The sequence below is a fragment of the Neoarius graeffei genome, chromosome 25 (genome assembly GCF_027579695.1).
Source record: "Neoarius graeffei isolate fNeoGra1 chromosome 25, fNeoGra1.pri, whole genome shotgun sequence".
NCBI classification, from domain to species: Eukaryota; Metazoa; Chordata; class Actinopteri; order Siluriformes; family Ariidae; genus Neoarius; species Neoarius graeffei.
In genome coordinates, this window is record NC_083593.1 from 46,736,463 (window position 1) to 46,762,683 (window position 26,221).

At 41.0% G+C, this 26,221-nt stretch overlaps 1 protein-coding gene across 3 annotated transcripts in view; it reads left to right on the forward strand.

The window, feature by feature from the left end:
• Window positions 1-26,221, forward strand: part of nsd3 (nuclear receptor binding SET domain protein 3) — a 92,240-nt gene that overhangs the window by 24,022 nt on the left and 41,997 nt on the right. For all 3 annotated transcript variants that reach the window (XM_060908867.1, XM_060908869.1, XM_060908868.1), the window contains exons 4-13: window positions 709-863; window positions 2,689-3,189; window positions 8,955-9,063; window positions 11,003-11,103; window positions 11,194-11,239; window positions 18,118-18,248; window positions 18,403-18,528; window positions 20,486-20,612; window positions 24,544-24,741; window positions 24,946-25,125. In XM_060908867.1, the coding sequence (XP_060764850.1) occupies window positions 709-863; window positions 2,689-3,189; window positions 8,955-9,063; window positions 11,003-11,103; window positions 11,194-11,239; window positions 18,118-18,248; window positions 18,403-18,528; window positions 20,486-20,612; window positions 24,544-24,741; window positions 24,946-25,125 (1,674 nt within the window). The remainder of the gene's footprint in view (window positions 1-708; window positions 864-2,688; window positions 3,190-8,954; window positions 9,064-11,002; window positions 11,104-11,193; window positions 11,240-18,117; window positions 18,249-18,402; window positions 18,529-20,485; window positions 20,613-24,543; window positions 24,742-24,945; window positions 25,126-26,221) is intronic.

Sequence of the window (26,221 nt, forward strand, 5' to 3'; positions counted from 1 at the left end):
TCGGACGTTTTGTGTAAAGTTTTTATTTATTGAATTTGCAAAAAATTTCAATAAAAATGCTCCGTTTCTTAAAATCCAGTGAATGTGGATAGAATAAAACAGTTATTCCACTCAATCTCATCGTACATGGCTTATAGCCAAGAGAAAACGTTTATGAGAAAACGACCTGGTGGTTTTCTGCAAATTTCTTCAACGCTATCGCGTAATTATTAAAATGGTTAACAGATGTATCGTAGGAGGGTGTAGCAACACCAATCATGATGGGATTAGTACTCGGCGTTTTCCAAAAGACTGGACAATGAGAGAGAAATGGGAGCGCTTGGTTTACACAGGCTGTGCACTGAAACCGTGCAAAGCTCGCTCAGCCTGCTGGCGCTTCCGCAGGTGACGTCACGAATCTGGCTCCAGACTCCCTTGGGATTTTTCCAAATGCATTTTATTTAATTTTTTTTCTGCTGTAGACAGATGGCCTTGTGCAAAATGACCCTTCTGGATGAGTGTGTAAAGGGACATACTTTCATATAAAAAAAAATGAAATTGGTCCAGAATATGCCTTGAAACACCTGACTGTAATACACTCACTCACCACAACAGGGAGCTCTTAACTCCACAGGCTAATATGTGCTAGCGATGCTCTGCAACAGTGATGCTGTTTATTGTTTAATGTCTTTTTATACACTTGTATTAATTTCCCGTGTGTGTGTGTAGGTCACAGGGAGTACCACGTACAATTTTTTGGCAGTGTGGCTGAGCGGGCATGGATTCATGAGAAGAGGATCGTGGTGTATAAAGGGGAGAGTCAGTTTGAGGAACTGCAAGCAGAAACTTTACGCAAAACCACCAATCCCACAGAGAGACAGAAGGTTTTTATTGTTATGCAAAATTCAGATTTTTTTTTAAAATAAAAAAAACCCCTAACCATATATAAAGACTTTATTTATTTTTATTAGTTCATTTAATCTATATATTTCTATTATGTAGATATACAGTGTTTTTATTTGGACATGGCTGATTTTATGGAAATATATATATATATATATATTTTTTTTAGTGCTGTCAAAATATTTAATCGCGATTAATGTCGCGACAGTCATAGTTAACTCGCGATTAATCGCACATTTTTGTCACATAAACCATTGTAATTCTCTTATCAGCATAAAGTGAATGGGCTTGCTTTGTACCAATGTTTTTTTTTGTTTGTTTTTTTTGTTTTTTTTGTTTTGTTTTTTAATTGCAAAGCATAACATGTCTTGACACAGCCACTGCAAAGTCAAACCTAAGCCGAGCACCGGTGCGGGGCTAGCAAGAGAACCATGAGTGAAATGATCTACTGTTTGAGTTAGTCTACAACTCTAATCAGAGAGATAGGTTACACAGTGACAGTAGGCTTGACATGCTTGATTATAATATAAAGTACACTATTATATTAAGTTTAAGTTGTTTGTTGATAAATATTGCATTGAATCTGATCTTTACTGTTTCAGCTCATTTAACACATTTTGTACTTTTACACTTTCTGCCTGTTGATGCGTCGCGCTGTCCAATCAGAGGCGGCCAAATTTGCATATTACAGGAAGGATTTCTGGGATAGCATTGAGTTTACAGTTCAGAGGGATCTGGCTTCTTTAGATGCTGTCTTCTTAAAACTGAATAAATATTTAAAAAGAGCCAAATGAGCCAGTCTTTTGAACGGCTCTTTTCAAAGAATGGATCACAAAGATGCGGATCCCATCAAAGAGCCATAAATCCCATCTCTACTAGCGCGCCCTGCCCGCGCTGGTTCTTTGGGGGAGGAGGGCAGAGGACTCTGGCTGTGTGGGGCGCGGCATTACAGTCTAGCTGCTATCGGTTTTCTAAGCAAAGTCTCTGTTCCAAGTTCCTGGCAGTTTCAAAAGCTTATGAAAAACCTACATGTCACAGAGCGTTAATCTCACGATAAAAAAAATTATCGCCGTTAAAATTGAGTCAAGTTAACGCGTTAATAACGCGACATTTTTGTCAGCATTTATATATATATATATATATATATATATATATATATATATATATATATATATAAAACAGATGTTTAAATGAAACCTTAAACATTTTTAACAGAGATTCTATGTTTTATTTTAGCTGTAAACCATTAAGTAATGATTATTTAGTAAAATACAGCCTGTGTGTGTTTTTTTTTTTTTTTTTTTTTTTTTTTTTTTTTAAATGCAGGTATTTAATTTATTCTCATATATTTAAAATATTTTTGACGCAGATTTGTGCCTTTTTTATTCAGTAGATATTCTTGGATATGCATTATAAAATTCTTCTACATATTTCTATCTGTTAAGCACATTTTCACTTGAAACTCATTTTTTACAATATATACTTGACATGCATCATTTTATAATTATTATAAAAAATTTAAATTCGTAGTAAGTAACTAAATAGAAAATAAAGGGTGCTGTGTAAGTCCAGCATCATGTTAATGTATATTTTTAAAGACGATGTATCTGAGCAAAGAAGAATGAATCCGTGTAATTCTTTTACTAGGAATTTGTGGATAGAGAAACTTATTGATCGAGCTTTTTGTAATTTTTCCTCCTATGATGCTGAACAGATATTATATTGGTCTTATACGGCTATAAATATAATTTATCAGTCTTCTTACATATCTGTTGGTTTAATGACGTGGTGTTTTTGCACACATAGCTGTTGAAGCCTCAGTCTCAGAGGGAGCGTGCCCAGTGGGAGGTGGGCGTCGGCCATGCTGAGGCAGCCCTGCTCATGACCCGAGAAGAGCGTAACGAGAATTACACCTTCATTTACATTGACAAACTGCCTGCAGACAAACCTAGCGATGATCCTGTGACCCCAACGAGGACTAAAAAACGGAGGACAAGGCGCTCCAAGAGCATAAAGAAAGAGGATCCCGCGACGCTCCCACGCCGTCAGCAGCCTCGCCGACAGTGCAGCGTTTCAGACACTCAGGAGGAAGAGGCGGAGCCTGAGGACACAACAGAAACGCAACCCTCGCCCCCTCCGGTCCGGACTCCATGGAGAACGGCGGCTGCTCGGAAGCTGCTACCGCTCTCCGTCACGATGAAGAAGCTCAACGTGGAGATCGTTAAATGTGACTGGCAGCTGCCCAAAGAGAAGGTGGAGTTTAAAAAGGAGGTGAAGAGGGACAATGAGCGAGTTCAGTCTCCAGAGGTGAGCTCAACTTCACTGCACTTTTCAGTGCCGGGGTGTAAACCAGGGGCGTAAAACGTACAGCCAGTGGGCCTGATGAAGCTTCTAATCCGACCCACCAAGTGAATTTAGAATCTGTGTTCTGGTGTAACAGAAAACTGGTTCGCTTTATCATCAAGGGCTCACGAGATTGGATCCTGACTGTGCCACAGCAATCCTTGGCAGGGAGCCAAGAGAAAAATTGGCCATGCTCTCTCTCCTGTCAATCACAGGGCTACCAGCCAATCACGGGTCTCTCTGAGCTCGTGTATGTAGAAGAGGGTAGATAGCAGAAGTTTGATGCAGTTGTAGTTGAGTCACTAAACCTCGACTCCCCAGGGTTCAAGTCCAAGTCATGAAAGAAAAGGGTCTGTCTCAGAAACTGGGTACTGTGGGGGTACCCCACTAAATATACTCACAGCCAATAAACTATACGGTTTTGAATGGTGATCTTTGTTTTAATTTGAAATAAAATGATGAAAGAAATAATACAGATAAAACTAAGTATTTGATGTGAGTACTCCATTCAGAATTTGGCAAAAATTCTGCAAATTTGTGGAAAAATGGCGGCTTGATCTGGGACATGATAAACGGTCGACTACATCGCATTCCCTTAAAAAGGTTGTAGTCCACTGAAAAGTCTACAGTTATCGCTAATTGTATTTTAAGTTGTAACTTTATAAACCAAAGGATTGGTGCGCTCACAGAATAATCATAACCGTAATAAAACATCACGCAAAATATTTGATCACTGTCGTAACTCCATTTTCCGCAGACCCCAAACCAATACGATCGTGTGTTTTGATCTAAACGGAAAGCCTCAGGGTTGAGGTCACTACCTCACCAAAAGTAGTAACTTATCACTACGCCGTATAAAAAATTTAGTTCTAAATCTGCAATTTTGTTTTTTAAAAACGAAAGCTGAAAGTTAGATATAGAATATGTTTCTTACAGAATATGTGTCAGAACACAGAATCCAGGGACACAAGTCTGCCCGGGAGCATTTTGAGTTATTGATAGATTCAGAAAGTACAGTTTCTAAGCTTTCCAATGATGCCTTCCATGTGGAGATCTGACAGTATTTGAAGAATGTGTGGCCTTTTGAAAGTGTATACTTCTTAAAACAGAAAAGGGAGAAAATCGCCCTCAAAGTTTTCCATCTCAGCTACTCTGGGTGTAGGGCGGGCACATAATGGTGCTCATTTGCATGACATTAAGGAAAGCCCTACCCCTTACGAGCTAGCACGATACTACTTTCATGTAAACAAAGATCACCACGTCAATTTTCCTTCCATGCAAAGTATGCCCAACACAATTATGAAGTACAAAAATAAGTCCTAAAGTATACTTTAACGTTTTGTGGTTGAAAAATTACTCACACCGCAAGAAAGAAAGATGGCACGATGATGACACAACTAACACAACACTAGTTTCATGTAAAGCCTCGGTCACAACCGGCCGTATGTGCTCCTACGGCCGGTCTACATGCAAAAAATGCACGAAACGCACGGGAGCGCGCGCGTGAAACGCATGGGAGCGCGCGCGTGAAACACTGATTTTCGAGCCGCAGACCGGCCGCAGAGGTTCTTTGTCATGTCAAACAAACTCTACAGGCGCTTACGTTTTTTTCAGGTTGCAAGACAAACTTACGGTCAACGCGCATCTTTCTCCGTGAACAAAAAAAACCCGCAGCAATTTGGGAAACGCCAAAAATCACACGGCCAAAAAATTATACGTCCGGTTGTGACCTAGGCTTAACCAAACCACAACACTCTCCGTTACATGCAAAAATAACCACACAGCCTTAGATTAATAAACTCACCCCATCAGAAAGAGAAACGGCGCCTTGCACACACCAATGCCTCCGATGGAATAATGTAATCCTAGAACGGTCCGTGTATCATCCGATCATTCAAGTATTCCATTCAATCTGGAAAACGAGGTTACGTTTTTTTTTTTTGCTAGAAATGGTGATCTCCGATGTAAATACTGAGTGTCTGTTTGCTCCTCTGTGCTCTGTTTAGTAACTCATTCCATAGTGAAATTACACGCCTGTATGCAGGTTAAGTAGCCATGCGCTCAGCCCGCATCATACAGCTGATTCGCGGAAAAAAAAAACAAATGACTTAAATCATCATGTGAATGCCCCATATGGTGATTTACCCACACCCCCCAGCAGGCTACAGTCCTGACAAAAACGAGATAATTTGCAACAAAAAATGTATGCTTTTCCAACAAAACAATCTATACTAAGTAACTTTAAAAACGCACAATGGAATTCAACACGATATCACTTTAGATCCATGCATATATTTGAAATTTATGATATTGTATGTAATGCACACACATCTTGAAACATCGATAAAGGACATTTATTGTCAAACTCAAGAATTAATTCACAATAAAAAAAATTCAAAGTGACAGTTGGTCCATGTTCGGACCGTCATGCTGGAGATTCTGGGTCTGTGTCGTCCAGGGGTCTCAGCAGCAGTGACTGAGAGTGTCAGGAATCTGTCACGGAGGTGAGCTAGCCTGATGTGCTGATCCTGAACTGGCGTCGTGACTCGAGGCTGACCAGGGCGTGGACGATAGCTGGTGCTCCCTGTCTGTCTGTAACGCTGACTCAAACGGGAAATGGTCGAATGATGAACACCGAAGTGCCGGGCGACCTCTGTCTGTGTACTTCCGGCACGCAACATCCCGATGGCCTGTTCACGTTGATTTTGGCTTAGGCGTGGCATCTTCAATAATGACAATTTTCCCATCATTTCCCCCGGGTATTTATAGGCAAGATTGTGTGTGTACAGTGTATGCAAAATTTGTTTGAAAATTAAAGCCTGTCCATGTCATTGACTACCCGAGTCATATTGTACGTTATTGAGTACAACTCCCTTAAATTCTGATTTGAGCACAGATTTGGAACTTATTCGGGCGGAACGAAGTTATTTTTCCATTGTGATACATTTCTTTTCTTCTTGAGATAAACTCAGCACGAATTCAGCAAGTTTTATCAATGTGCGTTTTTAAAGTTACTTAGTGTATTATCTGAAATACTGATTGCATTCTTCAAGATCTCAACTTGCACATGATGGAAAAAAACAAAAATCACAAATTTCGAAAAAAAATGCTTCTTTTGCGATTATCTCGGATTCGTTTCGGCCGACGTGTCCCTGGATTCGGTGAGCGGTCACATATGTTACGATGGTAGCTGGTCTTGTATGAATTTCTGAGCTATAAAATGAGTCGTGGTCTATTTTTTTACTGTAGTGTGTTATTTGTGTGCGGGGAAGGACACGCATTAACAATTTGCATGTGTAGAATGGAATTTTCCACTCCAACAGTTAGAAGTTGATCGCGCTTCCATTTACGGTCTCTCTGTTACGCGGGTGATCTGTTCGGACGTTATCACTGAAAAGGTGAGTTTTGAGGGTTTTATTTTGTTTTAGTCTTGCAGTATAAGGCGATAGAATGTTTCTTTTTCATCTTACTTTCATATTTCGTAGTGATTGTGTATTTTTGGCCAATATTTTGCAACCATGGTCAATTTAGATCGAACTTTTGATAGAATCTACAGCCAGTCATTTTGCCCCGTCCCCGCCTCGCGCTCCGTCCGGTGCGGTAGTGATGTCCCATTGCTCGCGCGCCGCAGCAGAGACCCGCGCGACCTTCAGCCGGTACAGTCGCTGTTCTTTTACCACCGCCGTTATTCTCATCTTTCCGGTATGTTCTTGATTTTTTCCATTGTGTCCTATTTCGCCATATCAAATACCCAAAATGCATCATATTATTCATATTTAAGTGAATAATCAATTCAGTCATCATAACTTGGCATTTTTAACCCGAGCAATCAAAAAGAGGAAATTTATTCGATATTTTCACTCATCTGTGAAGGAGGGGCTTTAATTCTTCATGATGGAGTTTTTTTATATGTAAATCAATTTTACAAAAGCATTTGAATTGTAATAAATTTTCCACGGTGGAGGCCAGATAAAGCAAGATACTATCTTTATTCTTATTAAACATGACAAAAGAAACATTGAGTGTTAGGTAAATGCAAAAAAAAAAGTAAAATTAGAAAATTAATTTTTTGACCATAATGTCCCAAATGAGAGAGCAGTTTCTGAGACGGAGCCAAAATTTCAAGTCGCGTCCATTATTGATCCAAATCGAGTCTGACACAAATGATACAGCTGCCCCACACACGTTCTATCAAACACATTACGAGCTTTGAGTGGTGTGAAGATGAACGTCCCATACCGTAACCTATAATAAATTCACCAAAATGATATCTATCAGGAATATTTAGGAAAAGGCTGGTGGCACGAATGTTAAGCATCCATGTCAGAAACATAACACTCTAATGTGCCTTATTGTAACAGATGCACTTGTGTGCATTTTGAAAACATAACCATGTGAGACACAAATTATGCAGCTCCAAAACAAAAGCTTTGATTCGGACACCGTGGAACGACATGGCAGGGAACTTGGATTAGGTTTGTTGTGCTGTAGATGTACGTTTAAATATCTTATGCCAAATTATTATGGCATGTTCCAAAAAGTAAAGAGAAAAAAATCCAAGTCCTCGTCTCTAATTTACGAGTCCGAATGCAGTTCGAGTCCGAGTCATCAGTGCTCAAGTCAAATGGACTCGAGTACTACAAGCCTGGTAGCTTTATATGTCTCAGAGGAAATACTTCATCCTCCCCACTGCCTATCTGTGGGCTGGGTTTGGGATAGGAAGTGACCAAACTGGGGAGAAAATGGATAAAAATCCATTTGAGAAAGTATATAAAATCATCTTATGAATGGTAATTTATTTAAAAAAAAAAAAAACCCCACAACAACCCTAGTCTGTTATTTGACTGTGGGGCAAAATAGAGCAAGAATCTCAGGGCTATAAACTCAGCCACTGATGATGTGCTAATAATATGTGCATAATTCTTCTTTAGCAAGGTAAAGATTTTCAGAAAATCTAATTAAAGGGCACGTCTTGTATTTGTATAACCTGAAATGAATTCGACACCCCTGACTTAACCCATCTCTTGTCCCCTAACCCGACTGACTATGTACATCATCACACTTGCCCCTTTTCCACCAAAGCAGTTCCAGGGCTGGTTCGGGGCCAGTGTTTAGTTTGGAACCGGGTTTTCTGTTTCCACTGACAAAGAACTGGCTCTGGGGCCAGAAAAACCGGTTCCAGGCTAGCACCAACTCTCTGCTGGGCCAGAGGAAAGAACCGCTTACGTCAGCAGGGGGGCGGAGTTGTTAAGACCAACAACAATAACAAGACCGTGAAAGATCGCCATTTTTAAGTGACGAGAAGCAGCAGCTGTACAAACGCAAAGTCATCCATTATTATTATTGTTGTTGTTGTTGTTGCTGCTGCTGCTTCCGTGTTTTTGCTTCGATATTCGCGCCAAGGTTTATGCAAACGCAGCGACGTAACTGACGTATACAGCGACGTAATGACATGGCTTCCCTTAGCACCGCGAGCTATGGAAAAGCAAACTGGTTCTCAGCTGGCTCGCAAGTTGAATGAGTTGTGAACCAGCACCAGCACTGGCTCCGAACCAGCCCTGGAACTGATTTGGTGGAAAAGGGGTATCAGTGCACTTACAGCTCAAGTGGTGTGTGTAGTGACTCGGTCTTGTTGCAGAAATGATTTTGTACAGTGTGTATTAGCGCACTAGCCTGCTAGTTTGCTGATCATTGTGTAATAACGCTGTTATAATTGTTTATCATGGAAGGGTTCGAGTGATAAAGCAGAGACGTTTTCCAGTGAGGAGGAGAGAACAGCGTGGAGTGAACCCGAGAGCGCAGAACACGTACACAAACCTGTTACTGAACCCAGCTCGGGTACGTACGCACACGCACTCTGCTGTATTCACCACCTGTGTGGGTTTATTTGCATGAGTTGATGGTGCTGTGCATCTACACTACCGTTCAAAAGTTTGGGGTCACCCAGACAATTTTGTGTTTTCCATGAAAAGTCACACTTTTATTTCCCACCATAAGTTGTAAAATGAATAGAAAATATAGTCAAGACATTTTTCTGGCCATTTTGAGCATTTACTCGACCCCACAAATGTGATGCTCCAGAAACTCAATCTGCTCAAAGGAAGGTCAGTTTTATAGCTTCTCTAAAGAGCTCAACTGTTTTCAGCTGTGCTAACATGAATGAATGAATGAATGAATGAATGAATGAATGAATGAATGAATGAATTTATTTATTTCGAACATGTATAAAAATGTATGTAACTATTTATACATACAAAAGAAAGAAAATGAAAAAAGTGACAAAAAAAGAATAAATAAAATAATATAAAGAGCTAATACATTACAATACACCGCACATTGTTCGAAAAAGGAGTGGGAAGAAGTACAATACTTTTTTTAATTTCCCACCCCTTTTTAACTACCCCGAAATCCAAACTACATTAATACACTTATAAAAATATATACCACATATACACTTCATGATTATCCATATAAATATATAATTACAAAAATAAATATATACTACATACCATATCCATATACATATATATACATATACACATAACTATCTATATAAATATATAATTACAAAAAAAAAAATATCTACTACATACTTATCCCTGTAAATATGAATATATCTATCCCCATAAATAAATATATACCATATACTAAGCTAGTTCTAATATAACAATCAACCCTATTCTATTTATCCCTCATCATCCTCCATTAACATATTTCCTCTGCAATATACTTGTTTAAAAATATTTTTTTGTACCTTTTTTTAAACAGATTTATATTTGCACTTTGTTTTATTTCTGTCTCCAGTCTGTTCCATAAAGTCACCCCACAGCTCGATACGCACATGCTTTTCATATTTGTTCGAACATGATTGTACAAGGGTTTTCTAATCATCCATTAGCCTTCTGAGGCAATGAGCAAACAGTCAGTGCGTTTACATGCACATCCAAATCGAGCTGCTGTCGGTAATCGAGCTAAGGGTCCCAGCAGGGGTGCCAGAGAAATCCAATCCTACACGCACACAAGGAAATCGAGCTATTGTGTGAGGTACATTGTGCACTCGAGCCACAGGTGGCGCTACACGCCCCATCGTGTTGGTACACTTCTGGTTGTCGTCATGAAGAAGAGCTATTCAAGAGTATAAACAAAGTTATCTGTTCCGTGTTCGTTCGTTCTCCTTGTTCCTCCTGACCTCTTCTGCTGCTCGCTACTACTACTGTTGTCATGCCGACCGAGGCTATTGTGTTTCCCGCTTGTGGTCTCGTCACTCGTCACTTCCGGAAGGGGCAGTGCTGAAGTAAGTAGCTTGACTACGTAGCTCGATAGGGTTTACATGCACTAAGTAGCTCGGCTACAATCGCATAATCTAGGTCGCGTAGCTCGATTACGAGAAATCCAGTTCGGTTCGATTTCAGCCGAGCTAAGGTGTTTCCATGGCATTTAGAACTTCGATTTCAGTCGAGCTACGGCAAAAATTCGATTTTCTCTATGTGCATGTAAACACATTGTACCATTAGAACACTGGAGTGATAGTTGCTGGAAATGGGCCTCTATACACCTATGGAGATATTGCACCAAAAACCAGACATTTGCAGCTAGAATAGTCATTTACCACATTAGCAATGTATAGAGTGGATTTCTGATTAGTTTAAAGTGATCTTCATTGAAAAGAACAGTGCTTTTCTTTCAAAAATAAGGACATTTTCAAAGTGACCCAAAACTTTTGAACAGTAGTGTATATATGTTTGCTACTTACACTAATGAATGAATGTGTGTGCAGAGTCAATGGAAAGGAAGCTGCAGCGGCGGTGTGTGCGAAGTCGCTCCGAGTCGGAAAAGAGCGTCGATCCGGTTCCGAAGAAAAAGGTCAAGAAAGACCAGGTAGAATAAAAAAAAACCCACCCCAACCATCGTCTTCTGAGCTGCAGATGTTTATACCCTGCTGTAACAATTGTCCGTGTTGTATTTCAGGTGGAGGCGATGCCTCAGATGGACTTTAAGACGGGATCACAAAAAGGTGAGCCTTACAGCTTATCGGGTTTATTTTAATCCCCCCAAGACGTTAATTTGCATATGATTGCTTGAGTGTTTTACACCAAATTCCCTGTTTCTTGGGCCCTGTCCACAAAGCAACAGATTCAGGTGAATCTGATAAAATTGTTTATCGTTTTGGCCTGGCGTCCACACGGCACCGGCGTTTTGGGTGCCCCAAAACGAAATCTTTTGAGAATGGGTTCCAGAGTGGAAAAAATCTGGCAATGGAGCCGTTGCGAAGTCGTCTGGATGAGTAGAACGGAATTGTTTGATGACGTCACAACCACATGACTGTCAGTGCTTCACACCGGGGAGAAGTGTAACGATCTCGATGAGAGTTGTCAACAAATCCCATAACTTGGTTCATGAAACGCGCTTACAAAATATTTTCACTGTGAATATTTATTGTGTAATGGTGCAAAGTGAGAGAGAGAGAGAGAGAGAGAGAGAGAGAATAGCCCTTAGGGCAGAGTCAATCCCGCCAGCAAAAATAGGGAAAAAAAAGGAGCGATCTCACCTCTTCAGATGTTGGTTTAAGTCCGACAATACATTCCTCAAAAAGGGCGAACAAAGTAATCCATCAGTGTGTAGCATTCAATTTATTCCGGACCATTAAAGAATTCTGGAGGATATCAGAATGTTGGCGTACCGGCTTCCATCTACCCCCATTCATTCCTCTTTCCGCGTCTCCATTCAAAAAATGAGCACGTGATTTAAAGGGACTATATCCATAGGATAGGGAGTGAGAGAGTGTGTGCATGTGACAGTGACAGGGATAGTCACTGTGCGCATGCGCAGTTATGCGCATGCGTCTACTTCTGTTGTTCTGGTGTCTCCGATGGGACCGTCTTACAGCGCACGTAGAGGTGTGGCATGTGTATTGCATCGTTTTCAGCAAGCGTTGCGTTGCCATATGAACCTGATATTTTACTGATCCGTTGCCCATGTGGACGCGATATTTAAAAAAAAAAAAAAAAATCTCGTTGCCGTTGTCGTGTGGATGTAGCCTTAGGCTGCATTCGAATATTCAGACTTCTATACTATTAGTACGCAAAAAGCAGTCTGTACGGTGTCCGAATACCGAGTAGGCATTCTGTATTGATCAAACAAAGTCCAGAAACTTTAGTTATGTGCTCATCTCAAACACTGTCCAGTTGTTACACATACCTGTGTTCAGCGAGGACAGGGAGAGGGCAGGTGGGGAGGCAGGGATGGACAGAGGTAGATAGTGGGCAGGCAAGCAGGTGGTACACAGTGGTGTAAAATCCAGTTGTATGTAGAGATCCATAAAAGGGTTATTCCAAAGGGTGAAATCGGAGTAATCGAAGAGTTAAATCTAACTGTTCAAGCACGTGGAAGTGTGTCCCTGTGAAATCGCTGCCTACTCACTATATAGGGCACTATAGATTAGAAATTAGATTCAACTTTGTCATTGCACGTCATAGGTACAAGGTAACGAAATGCAGATTGCATCTAACCAGACGTGCATAGCAATAAACAGCATAAGTGTAATATCCATAAATATAAATGTACAGAAATTACAGGGTATGGAATGGTATAATATGATAGATATTTACAGTATGTACAAATGTGCGATATGAATGTACTATAATACAACGGTATGATATAAATATTTGCGGTGTATATACAAAATTTAAACAAGAGTGCAGTGATGTCGAGAGGGTTGGTGAATGTGTGGGTGGGGCCGCCGGGGGGCGGAGTTCAGCAGTGAAACAGCTGAAGGAAAAAAACTCTTCCTGAACCTGGTGGTTTTGGTCTGAAGGCTCCTGTAGCGCCTTCCAGAGGGCAGGAGAGTGAACAGTTTTTGTATGCTGGGTGGCAGGAGTCTTTGTTGATGTTTATGGCTCTCCTGAGACATCGCTTCCTGTACTGTAGATTGTCCTCAGTAGCAGGAAGTGAGGCTCCCACTTGTATAGTCCTCATATATAGTGAGGACGCCATTTTGTAGTGCTGTCCGAAACGATAGTGAGGATTATTTACACCCTATATAGTGCACTCAAAAGCATCCCATAGTGCATCACGAAAAGTAGTGTACAACCGATGGTCACTAACCAAGCAATATATCCTGCCATGCTGAAAGAAATCAAATTAAAAGTCTCAAGTTTGATTGAATAAAAGGCAGCGGCAAAGAAGTAAGTAAGTATTCAGCCTTGATTTAAAAGAACCGAAAGATGCAGGTGCTTTGTATTGATTAATGTGGGAAATACAGTCGGTATAGTATGGATTTATCACAAAAACATGTGCGTGTATTTATTATTTTGAAAACCCACCAGCTGCCTGATCTGGCACGTTTTAATTGTGCGACAGTAATGACGTAAATACCAGTGCGACGGACTAGAGTCTGAAAGTGTACAACCCCGATTCCAAAAAAGTTGGGACAAAGTACAAATTGTAAATAAAAACGGAATGCAATAATTTACAAACCTCAAAAACTGATATTGTAATCACAATAGAACATAGACAACATATCAAATGTCGAAAGTGAGACATTTTGAAATTTCATGCCAAATATTGGCTCATTTGAAATTTCATGACAGCAACACATCTCAAAAAAGTTGGGACAGGGGCAATAAGAGGCTGGAAAAGTTAAAGGTACAAACAAGGAACAGCTGGAGGACCAATTTGCAACTCATTAGGTCAATTGGCAATAGGTCATTAACATGACTGGGTATAAAAAGAGCATCTTGGAGTGGCAGCGGCTCTCAGAAGTAAAGATGGGAAGAGGATCACCAATCCCCCTAATTCTGCGCCAACAAATAGTGGAGCAATATCAGAAAGGAGTTCGACAGTGTAAAATTGCTAAGAGTTTGAACATATCATCATCTACAGTGCATAATATCATCAAAAGATTCAGAGAATCTGGAAGAATCTCTGTGCGTAAGGGTCAAGGCCAGAAAACCATACTGGGTGCCCGTGATCTTCGGGCCCTTAGACGGCACTGCATCACATACAGGCATGCTTCTGTATTGGAAATCACAAAATGGGCTCAGGAATATTTCCAGAGAACATTATCTGTGAACACAATTCACCGTGCCATCCGCCGTTGCCAGCTAAAACTCTATAGTTCAAAGAAGAAGCCGTATCTAAACATGATCCAGAAGCGCAGACGTCTTCTCTGGGCCAAGGCTCATTTAAAATGGACTGTGGCAAAGTGGGAAACTGTTCTGTGGTCAGACGAATCAAAATTTGAAGTTCTTTATGGAAATCAGGGACGCTGTGTCATTCGGACTAAAGAGGAGAAGGACGACCCAAGTTGTTATCAGCGCTCAGTTCAGAAGCCTGCATCTCTGATGGTATGGGGTTGCATTAGTGCGTGTGGCATGGGCAGCTTACACATCTGGAAAGACACCATCAATGCTGAAAGGTATATCCAGGTTCTATAGCAACATATGCTCCCATCCAGACGACGTCTCTTTCAGGGAAGACCTTGCATTTTCCAACATGACAATGCCAAACCACATACTGCATCAATTACAGCATCATGGCTGCGTAGAAGAAGGGTCCGGGTACTGAACTGGCCAGCCTGCAGTCCAGATCTTTCACCCATAGAAAACATTTGGCGCATCATAAAACAGAAGATGCGGCAAAAAAGACCTAAGACAGTTGAGCAACTAGAATCCTACATTAGACAAGAATGGGTTAACATTCCTATCCCTAAACTTGAGCAACTTGTCTCCTCAGTCCCCAGACGTTTACAGACTGTTGTAAAGAGAAAAGGGGATGTCTCACAGTGCTAAACATGGCCTTGTCCCAACTTTTTTGAGATGTGTTGTTGTCATGAAATTTAAAATCACCTAATTTTTCTCTTTAAATGATACATTTTCTCAGTTTAAACATTTGATATGTCATCTATGTTCTATTCTGAATAAAATATGGAATTTTGAAACTTCCACATCATTGCATTCCATTTTTATTTACAATTTGTACTTTGTCCCAACTTTTTTGGAATTGGGGTTGTAGTTTCATTTTACCAGTGAACTCTCTATATAGTCCTTTTATATAGTAATTCCCTATATACGGAGGAGTGAAGGAGTGAGCGATTTCGGACACGGGCACCATCTTTTACCTGAACAGGTGACCTAAGGCTATGTCAGAATAAAAGTTCCAAGCTAAGTGCCAGTAAATCTAAAGCAGAAATACGAGTCTGTAAACCAAAGCAAGTTTAAACTAAATTAGGCTCTGACACATTTAATAATAGTTGAAAGGTACCTGGGTGATCTGCTACATCTGCAGTATGCAAATATACAACACTGCGCTATCTCGTAATTCAGCAGGAGTCTCTGAATAACCAAAGAAGAAGAATTCCCCCCCTGGGGAAAAGTAGAAAGATGATGGCTGTCCGAAGCAAAGCTGGTTGTTGGAGTGGTGTAGAAATGTATCCGGAATTGTTTAAACATTTCTACCGTTGGAGAAATATACACCGATCAGCCATGATACTGATACTGAAAGGTGAAGAAGTGAATAACATGGATTTATCTCATTATAATGGTGCCTGTCAAGGGGTGGGAGCAAGAGAACAGTCAGTTCTTGAAGTTCATGTGTTGGAAGCAGGAAAAATGGGCAAGCGTAAGTGGGTGACTTTGACAAGGGCCAAACTGTGATGGCTCGATGACTGGACTGACTGGGTCTGACTATCTCCAAAATAGCACATCTTGTGGGGTGTTCCTGGTACGCAGTGGTTAGTACCGAACAAAAGCGGTCCAAGGATCTGAAGGACAACCGGTGAACCGGCGACAGGATCATGGGTGTCGAAGGCTCGTTGATTTACATGTGGCACAAAGCCTAGTCAGATAACAGAATCCAGGGACACACGTCTGCCGGGGGCATTTTGAGTTATTGACAGATTCAGAAAGTACAGTTTCTAAGCTTTCCAATGATGCCTTCCATGTGGAGATCTGACAGTATTTGAAGAATGTGTGGCCTTTTGAAAGTGCATAACTCTTAAAACAGGAAAGGGAGAAAATCGCCCTCAAAGTTTTCCATCTCAGTTACTCTGGGTGCAGGGAGGGCACATAATGGTGCTCATCTGCATGACATTAAGGAAAGCCCAACCCCCTACTAGCTAGCACGATGCTACTTTCATGTAAACAAAGATCACCATGTCAATTTTCCTTCCATGCAAAGTATGCCCAACACAATTATGAAGTACAAAAATAAGTCCTAAAGTATACTTTAACGTTTTGTGGTTGAAAAATTACTCACACCGTAAGAAAGAAAGATAGCACAATGATAACACAACTAACACAACACTAGTTTCATGTAACCAAACCACAACACACTCCGTTACATGCAAAAATAACCACACAGCCTTAGATCAATAAACTTACCCCATCAGAAAGAGAAACGTCGCCTTGTACACATCAATGCCTCCGATGGAATATGTAGTCCTAGAACACTTCCTTTTGGTTGGGTTTTTTTTGCTAGAAATGGTTATCTCCGATGTAACTACCGTGCGTCTGTTTGCTTCGCGGTGTTTCAGCTCCTCTGTGATCTGTTTAGCTTGCTCATTCCATAGTGAAATTACACGCCTGTATGCAGCTTAAGTAGCCACGAGCTCAGCTCGTATCATACAGCTGATTGGCGAAAAAAAAAAAACCAAAAGACTTAAATCGTCACGTGAATGGCCCATATGGTAATTTACCTACACCCCCCAGCAGGCTACAGTCCTGACAAAAACGAGATAATTTGCAACAAAAAATGTATGCTTTTCCAACAAAACAATCTATTATCTGAAATACTGATTGCATTCTTCAAGATCTCAACTTGCACATTATGGAAAAAAATGAAAATCACAAATTTCGAAAAAAAAATGCTTCTTTTGCGATTTATCTCGGATTTGTTTCGGCCGACATGTGTCCCTGGATTCGGCGAGGTGTCACCATTTGGTCCAGTCCCACAGAAGAGCTACTGTAGTACAAAATGCTGGAAAAGTTAAAGTGCATATCCTGCACCAATTTCGTGTTTTTTTTTGTTTTTTTTAATATGAAAGTGTGTCCCTTTACACACTCCTCCAGAAGGGTAATTTTGCACAAGGCCATCTGTCTACAGCAGGAAAAAAATAAAATGACAAAACACATCTAGAAAAATCCCAAGGGAGTCTGGAGCCAGATTCGTGACGTCACCTGCGGAAGCGCCAGCAGGCTGCGAGAGCTTTGCACGGTTTCAGTGCACAGCCTGTGTAGACCAAGCGCTCCCGTTTTTCTCTCTCATTGTCCGGTCTTTTGGAAAACGATGAGTACTAATCCCATCAAGATTGGTGTTGCTACACCCTCCTACGATACATCTGTTAACCATTTTAATAATTACGCGATAACGTGGAAGAAATTTGCAGAAAACCACCAGGTCGTTTTCTCACAAACAAACCAGTGCTGACGTAGGATTCAGAAGGAGGCGTCCCGCACGTGACGTCATGAAAATCAATGTTTGCCGGGAAATCCAAATGCCAAGTTTTTTCAGAGGCGGACCAATTCGCCTCAAATGGCTTGATTTCAACTGAATTTATCTGGTATTGCGCAAGGTAAAAAGAATTGCGCAAAATGTGACAGATATTTGACCAAAGTTTAATATAAAATAGGAGAATTACATTGATCTTGCTCCTGAATTTACCCAAGATGAGCCCTTTAATGCGGACACTTCTGTTTTTGCCAACGTTAACTTTTTCAGCAGTTTGTGCTAGAATCTCAATTGACAAAACTTCACCACCCCACTTTTGCCTCCACCAGCCCATCACTGATGCGCAGTATACTCCGACCCCGAATCTCACGCACACATACCGGTAGCAAGTGTCTTTTCACGTAGCCATAAAGACGAGCATTAAATTTCCACGTTTTGCTCTTGCAGGAGCCAGCGAGATCTCCGATTCTTGTAAACCACTGAAGAAACGCAGTCGAGCCTCGACAGATGTTGAAGTTACAAGCTCGATTTATCGAGACACGTCTGACTCTGATTCCAGAGGCCTCAACGACATGCAGGTGAGACAGACAGATGGACAGACAAACCTGGCACTGACTTGTCGATCAGTGACATCAACTCAAACATGAGTCAGTATGTTTAAGTTCGTCTTTGAGGCAAATTTGTTACTTTTTTTTATCATCAGCGATTGATGATGGTCTCATGTGTGTGCAGTGCGTATTTGAGAAACGCTCGGACAGTCCTGGTAACGTGGACGCTGACGGCTCAGATGCCCAATCAGAAGATTCGAATGTCTCTCGGCAGGGCATCAACAACTCCAAAAAGGATATGGTGTGTCAGGTGAGTGTGATCGGAGTGTGAAGAGTAATGCATATACAGTATAAAATGCTCCTGACCGAGACATGTTTTGTAGAAATTCTAAATCCATCCATATATTATTCAAAGTTGGAACCAGTTACAGTGGTGCTTGAAGGTTTGTGAACCCTTTAGAATTTTCTATATTTCTGCATAAATATGACCTAAAACATCATCAGATTTTCACACAAGTCCTAAAAGTAGATAAAGAGAACCCAGTTAAACAAATGAGACAAAAATATTATACTTGGTCATTTATTTATTGAGGAAAATGATCCAATATTATGTGAGCGGCAAAAGTATGTGAACCTCTAGGATTAGCAGTTAATTTGAAGGTGAAATTGGAGTCAGGTGTTTTCAATCAGTGGGATGACAATCAGGTGTGAGTGGGCACCCTGTTTTATTTAAAGAACAGGGATCTATCAAAGTCTGATCTTCACTACACACGTTTGTGGAAGTGTATCATGGCACGAACAAAGGAGATTTCTGAGGACCTCAGAAAAAGCGTTGTTGATGCTCATCAGGCTGGAAAAGGTTACAAAACCATCTCTAAAGAGTTTGGACTCCACCAATCCACAGTCTAGACAGATTGTGTACAAATGGAGGAAATTCAAGACCATTGTTACCCTCCCCAGGAGTGGTCGACCAACAAAGATCACTCCAAGAGCAAGGCGTGTAATAGTTGGCAAGGTCACAAAGGACCACAGGGTAACTTCTAAGCAACTGAAGGCCTCTCTCACATTGGCTAATGTTAATGTTCATGAGTCCACCATCAGGAGAACACTGAACAACAGTGGCGTGCATGGCAGGATTGCAAGGAGAAAGCCACTGCTCTCCAAAAAGAACACTGCTGCTCGTCTGCAGTTTGCTAAAGATCACGTGGACAAGCCAGAAGGCGATTGGAAAAACGTTTTGTGGACGGATGAGACCAAGATAGAACTTTTTGGTTTAAATGAGAAGCGTTATGTTTGGAGAAAGGAAAACCCTGCATTCCAGCATAAGAACCTTATCCCATCCGTGAAACATGGTGGTAGTAGTATCATGGTTTGGGCCTGTTTTGCTACATCTGGGCCGGGACGGCTTGCCATCGTTGATGGAACAATGAATTCTAAATTATACCAGCGAATTCTAAAGGAAAATGTCAGGACATCTGTCCATGAACTGAATCTCAAGAGAAGGTGGGTCATGCAGCAAGACAACGACCCTAAGCACACAAGTCGTTCTACCAAAGAATGGTTAAAGAAGAATAAAGTTCATGTTTTGGAATGGCCAAGTCAAAGTCCTGACCTTAATCCAATGGAAATGTTGTGGAAGGACCTGAAGCGAGCAGTTCATGTGAGGAAACCCACCAACATCCCAGAGTTGAAGCTGTTCTGTATGGAGGAACGGGCTAAAATTCCTCCAAGCCGGTGTGCAGGACTGATCAACAGTTACCGGAAACGTTTAGTTGCAGTTATTGCTGCACAAGGGGGTCACACCAGATACTGAAAGCAAAGGTTCACATACTTTTGCCACTCACAGATATGTAATATTAGATCATTTTCCTCAATAAATAAATGACCAAGTATAATATTTTTGTCTCATTTGTTTAACTGGGTTCTCTTTATCTACTTTTAGGACTTGTGTGAAAATCTGATGATGTTTTAGGTCATATTTATGCAGAAATATAGAAAATTCTAAAGGGTTCACAAACTCTCAAGCACCAATGTAATAGTCTTGTTTCTAATTATGATTGTAAAATGATAGTGTTAATAATTACATGCATGACGTGAGAACATAAGAACTCGTCCTGCCTTTTTTTTTTTTTTTTTTTTATAAATGTCTGATCATGGACTTCATTTACCTCTGCAGAATTGATGCTGTATAGTGATTTGCAGAAGGAACAGGTTTGAGATGAAAGGCGCGCGTGCGTGAGTGTGTGTTTTTGTGTGTGACCCTTCAGGTTTGCGAGACGTTTGGAGATTCCCTGCTGTGCTGTGAGGGCGAGTGTAACAGATTTTTTCATCCGGAGTGTTTGGCCTCAGCTGGGGGAACGGAGGGAGAAAACATCTGCACAGAGTGCAAAACAGGTCAGAACCATTAAATATTACTGATTATTATACATACAGGACACTTTTTCGATGGAATAAAAACCTTCTAGCAGGTTTCATTCATTTGGTTTGATAGCATGCGATATTGTTAGCATAGCGCTTATTTTACATGTATTACGTCACTCTACCCAACGGAGGACGAGCGTTGAATATGGTGTACGATATTGCTTGGTTGTCGACAACATGACGTCATGTGTCCGAGACGTAAAACTTCCACGCTAGCGAGCAGCTGTGACAATTTGTAAACAAACATGGCCGCCAGGTTTGCTTTGTTAAATACGGAAGCTTTTGAGAGAATTTTGAAAGAGAAAGATACGTTGAAAACCTGAAAGGAATGTGTACGTATAAGAAAAATAATATTCTTATTGGCTGGCTTTTTTTTTTCGTGGTATATCAGATATTTTCCATTCAGCTCCTCGTCTTCGACTCATTCACTATCACGTGAGCTGAATGGAATATACACTACCGTTCAAAAGTTTGGGGTCACCCAGACAATTTTGTGTTTTCCATGAAAAGTCACACTTTTATTTCCCACCATAAGTTGTAAAATGAATAGAAAATATAGTCAAGACATTTTTCTGGCCATTTTGAGCATTTAATCGACCCCACAAATGTGATGCTCCAGAAACTCAATCTGCTCAAAGGAAGGTCAGTTTTATAGCTTCTCTAAAGAGCTCAACTGTTTTCAGCTGTGCTAACATGATTGTACAAGGGTTTTCTAATCATCCATTAGCCTTCTGAGGCAATGAGCAAACACATTGTACCATTAGAACACTGGAGTGAGAGTTGCTGGAAATGGGCCTCTATACACCTATGGAGATATTGCACCAAAAACCAGACATTTGCAGCTAGAATAGTCATTTACCACATTAGCAATGTATAGAGTGGATTTCTGATTAGTTTAAAGTGATCTTCATTGAAAAGAACAGTGCTTTTCTTTCAAAAATAAGGACATTTCAAAGACTATGTTCAGTCTGCACCCTGAAACGACCCATATCCGATTTTTTTGCCCATATGTGACCTGTATCCGATTTGTTATTGACAATCTGAACGACACAGATCCGATTTTTTTTCACATGCGACCCAGGCCGCTTGGATATGTGGTCCTAAATCCGATGCATATCCGATATTTTCACATGCGACTGCAGTCTGACCGGACAGGCCGCATTCATGCGACCTACACGTCATCAACAAGAGACAAACGTCACTATTCTGCGTTGGCTAATCCCGCCTCTTTGGTGGAAAACAACATTTTGTACAGTTTTCAGAATTTAAATAGACTTTTATAGAATTGATCAAGCTAATGGTGGATTTGGTAGGGACCTGGATGTTGATCTGTTAGCCTGATTAAATAAAACAGTTTCTATAACTGATTTATAACTTAAACCATCCTGTATTACAAGATTATAAGATTGTTCTGGAAATTTCCAGTAATTTGACACCTTCGGTCTCATTACTCTGCTGCCCACATTAATCAGATTATTGTGTGAGTTCCGCCGCCGCCACAAAAACCACATCGCCCGGTCTCGCCTCATCTCCATAGCAAACTGCACTGGTGTTTCTGCACCTTGAGCCAGCGCTGAGAGAAGTTGCAGAATTCAGCTGGCTATAAATAATCTAAACAAATATTTATAAAAATGTAGAAAAAGTTTATTAATATGACGAAATAAATATGTGCAAATTATTAAGCCTGAATTAAGAGTTTGGTAATACAGCGGCCGTATCCCAAATGACTGCCTACTGAAGCTCGAGTGCACTATATAGAGTTTAAAAATCCATTCCTTCCTAGTAACATGTAGTGCACTTATATAGAAATTAGAGAAATATTTAGGAGTCAACCCTCGTTACCAGGCTACACGTTTTCATTTCAGTTCAGAAACAAAAACACACACGAGATCTCACACTTTAACCAGATAATTAAACAAACAAACAAAAAAGAAATCATTAAACTTGAAGAGTGCGCTTTTTTTTTGTTTACGTATTACGTAGATGTGCTTATTACGTGTCAATTTGCGCATGCGGGACACTTTTGGGTCGTTTTCCGTTCATATTGGAGATCGCATACAAGTCTCATATAATTGGTAATGTGAACGGCCTAACAAAAAAATCGGATTTCACAACAAATCGGATATGGGTCATTTCAGGTTGCAGTCTGAACGTAGTGTAAGTGACCCCAAACTTTTGAACGGTAGTGTATCTGATATACCACGAAAAAAAGCCAGCCAAGATTATTGAATTATTATACATACAGGACACTTTTTCGATGGAATAAAAACGTGTTCGATTCCCTTCTAGCAGGTTTCATTCATTTGGATTGACAGCATGCAATATTGTTAGCATATCGCTTGTCCTGCATGCAGCGCTCGAAACTAACGGTGTCCCGATGTCCCGGGGACCATAAAAAATGTCATCGGGACACAAAATTATCATATCTGGGACAATCTCGGGACAATGGAAAAAAATAGATCTAGAAAAAAAAGTTCTACATTAATATTATTTACAAAGCCGTAACACATACGTAGACATTCACCTAATTTGTCAATTTTAATTTTAAAACGTTAACAGCGAAAAATACATAGTAGCTACACTTTCGATGCACCTGCATCCGTAGGCTACAGAGCAGCGCATTCTGTTCTAGAATCTTCGGCCGGAGTCCGCATTATATGGACTTGGAATGGAATTGCTAGCGCACACGCTGCGCCGACTCTTGCCAGAACAAAAATGCTGAAGTGGTTGAAGCGGACCGACCGCGGGGAAGAAACTGAAAGCCCAGACATAACGTCTCCGGGACCTTCAGGATCCAAAGTGTCATCGCCTGGTCTGCAGGCAACGCTATGAACTTAATGAACACTGTTAGACACGTTATAAAATACAACAGGAATGATGCGGATGATATTGACGGAAGATACCGTTCAACAGAATAAGTGAGTTTTCTTGGTGTCTTTCTAGTTCAGAAAGTTTAGTCAGTCAGCAGCACAACTAGGCTCGGACCTGGCACTATGCTGATGTTGCTAACATTTGCACCCGGCAGCGAAAGTTCATAAAATGGATAACGGAAAGTTCATAAAAATGGATAACGGTAATGGATAATGGAAAGTTCATAAAAATGGATAACGGTAATGGTGAAAATTATAAGTTGGCCTTATAAGTGCCAACAGATATTCAAGGTATAAGTAGATGAAATGAACATAAAAGGGGTCTTATTTTCAACTAAAGTGTACTGCAGATGTAGGGAGTTGAAACATTTTCTGAATGAGCTAGTTGGCCCCTTTAAATAAACGGGTATCTGTTCATACAGTGAGATCGCCAAAGTTTAATAAACTGAAAATGCAATAACTGTAATTTTGAAGTAGATGATGTATAGGACATGTGTCGCTTGTGTCTTGTGACTTATTGTAAAAATGATATAAAGGGTTCAAAATCACATAGTTACAAATATAATAGTAACTTCATATGATAATATTAACCACTGGTTATTTCAGAGAGGAAAAAAATGGGGACACTATTGCTTCCATTCGGGACAATACAACACAGAATTCGGGACCACTGGGGGACACAAAGAAAAAAAGTTAATTTCGAGCCCTGCCTGCATGTATTACGTCACTCTATCCAACGGAGAACGAGCCTCGAATATGGTTTATGATATTGCTGGTTGTCAAGACAACAAGACATCACACGTCAGAGACGTAAAACTTCTGCGCTAGCGAGTGACTGTGTTGCCTAACTTCTCTTTTAATCTATTCCAAGAAAGCAGTACTTCTTGTTTCCGATTTAGCTGTGATGTGCACACAGCTTGGGTCAAGAGAGGGACGGGCAAGAGCAGAGTGAGGAAATGGGCAGACTTGGTTAAGTCCCTTCTTCTGTGGTAATTGATTTTGGTTTGTTTGTCTGTCTGCTTCTCTCTCTCTAGGTTCACACCCATGTTTCTCCTGCAAGCGCACTGATGAAGATGTGATACCGTGTTCGGTGAGCGGGTGTGGCCGTTTTTATCACGAGTCCTGTGCTTGGAAATATGCGGGCACTGCTGCAGAGCCACGAGGCCTGAGGTGCCCGCAGCACTGCTGCGCTACTTGCTGGCTCGAAAAGGACTCGCAAAAGGCCCACAAAGGTATGGGCAATGCACGCACGCACGCATGCACGCGCGCGCACCTCTTCCCACAATCTCAGATTCAGACGCACTCAAAGTGCTACAGGGTTCAAGACCAGAGGTGTGTCGAGGACTAGTTAATACGCAGCCCATGATGTTTGCTTGCGCGCGCGTATAATACTGAGTGATGTTGTTTACAGCAGACGTTTGATTGTGTGTCCACAGGCCGGATGATGCGCTGTATCCGCTGTCCTGTAGCCTACCATGCAGGCGATCTGTGTATAGCAGCCGGGAGCGTCGTGATTACGCCTCACGTCATCGTGTGCAGCAGTCACTCGGGCACGAAGAAGAACGGCCATCTCGGCTCGTCCGTAAACGTAGGCTGGTGTTTCATTTGCTCGCGAGGTGAGACTTGTTCCTCACTCAGCACAGAGCCAAAGAGTCGGAGCAGCCGGCTAGGCCTAAAGCTTACACACTCACATGGCTGTCTTATTTACTTATTTATTATTTATTTAAAGCTGAAAGTGTCTTTACTGCATGTTGATAAAGTTTCAGTCGTGCAGGTCATTGTGCAGTGTGTAGCAGCAGTGAGTCAGAGCAGCTAGAGTTGTGTTTCTGCACTCAGATGAGAAGCTTGACTTTGTGTACTGTCAAAAAGAAAAAAACCCACTGATGCTCACTGATGATTGCAGATAAACTAATGGAGCTGGAAAAATGGCTGCTTTAGTCAGAGTTTCGATGCCCTGCACAGAATTTAGATCCCCACGTGTAAAAAAAAAAAGTAGGTGCACTCTTGTAGACCCTCTTTCTGAGCTGAAACTCTGAACAGGTAAAGGCCCTGCTCTGGTAGTTACAGGGAAGGCTAGCGGCCCTGCTCGTAAAGTTGGAGGCTCCTCTTAGAAGTGTAGAGGCCCCACTGTGGAAAGGGTAGAGACCACACTTTGAAAGGCTGAGATCTTGATCAGAAGATACAGGCCCAGCTCAGAAAGGTGTTGTAGATGACCCACTTGGAAGAGTTTCTACTCAGAGGGGTAGAAGGCCCTGCTTGGGAACGTAGATACTTGGAAAGTTAGAGATTCTGCACAGCAAGGTAGGGGCCACGCTCGGGATGGGTAGGGGCCACGCTCAGAAGAGCAAACACACTCTTTAGCCTGCCTATCTATCTATCTATCTATCTATCTATCTATCTATCTATCTATCTATCTATCTATCTATCTATCTATCTATCTATCTATCTATCTATCTATCTATCTATCTATCTATCTATCTATCTATCTATCTATCTATCTATCTATCTATACGTGTGTGTATATGTATGTCTCTATATCTCTATATCTATATCTCTCTTTGTCTGTCTGTCTGTCTATATCGATCTATGCCCTCTCTCTCTCTCTCTCTCTCTCTCTCTCTCTCTCTCAGATAGGTTCTCTATCTATAATTCTCTCTATTGGGCCTTTTCCACTACCCTTTTTCAGCTCACTTCAGCCCAACACGGCTCGCG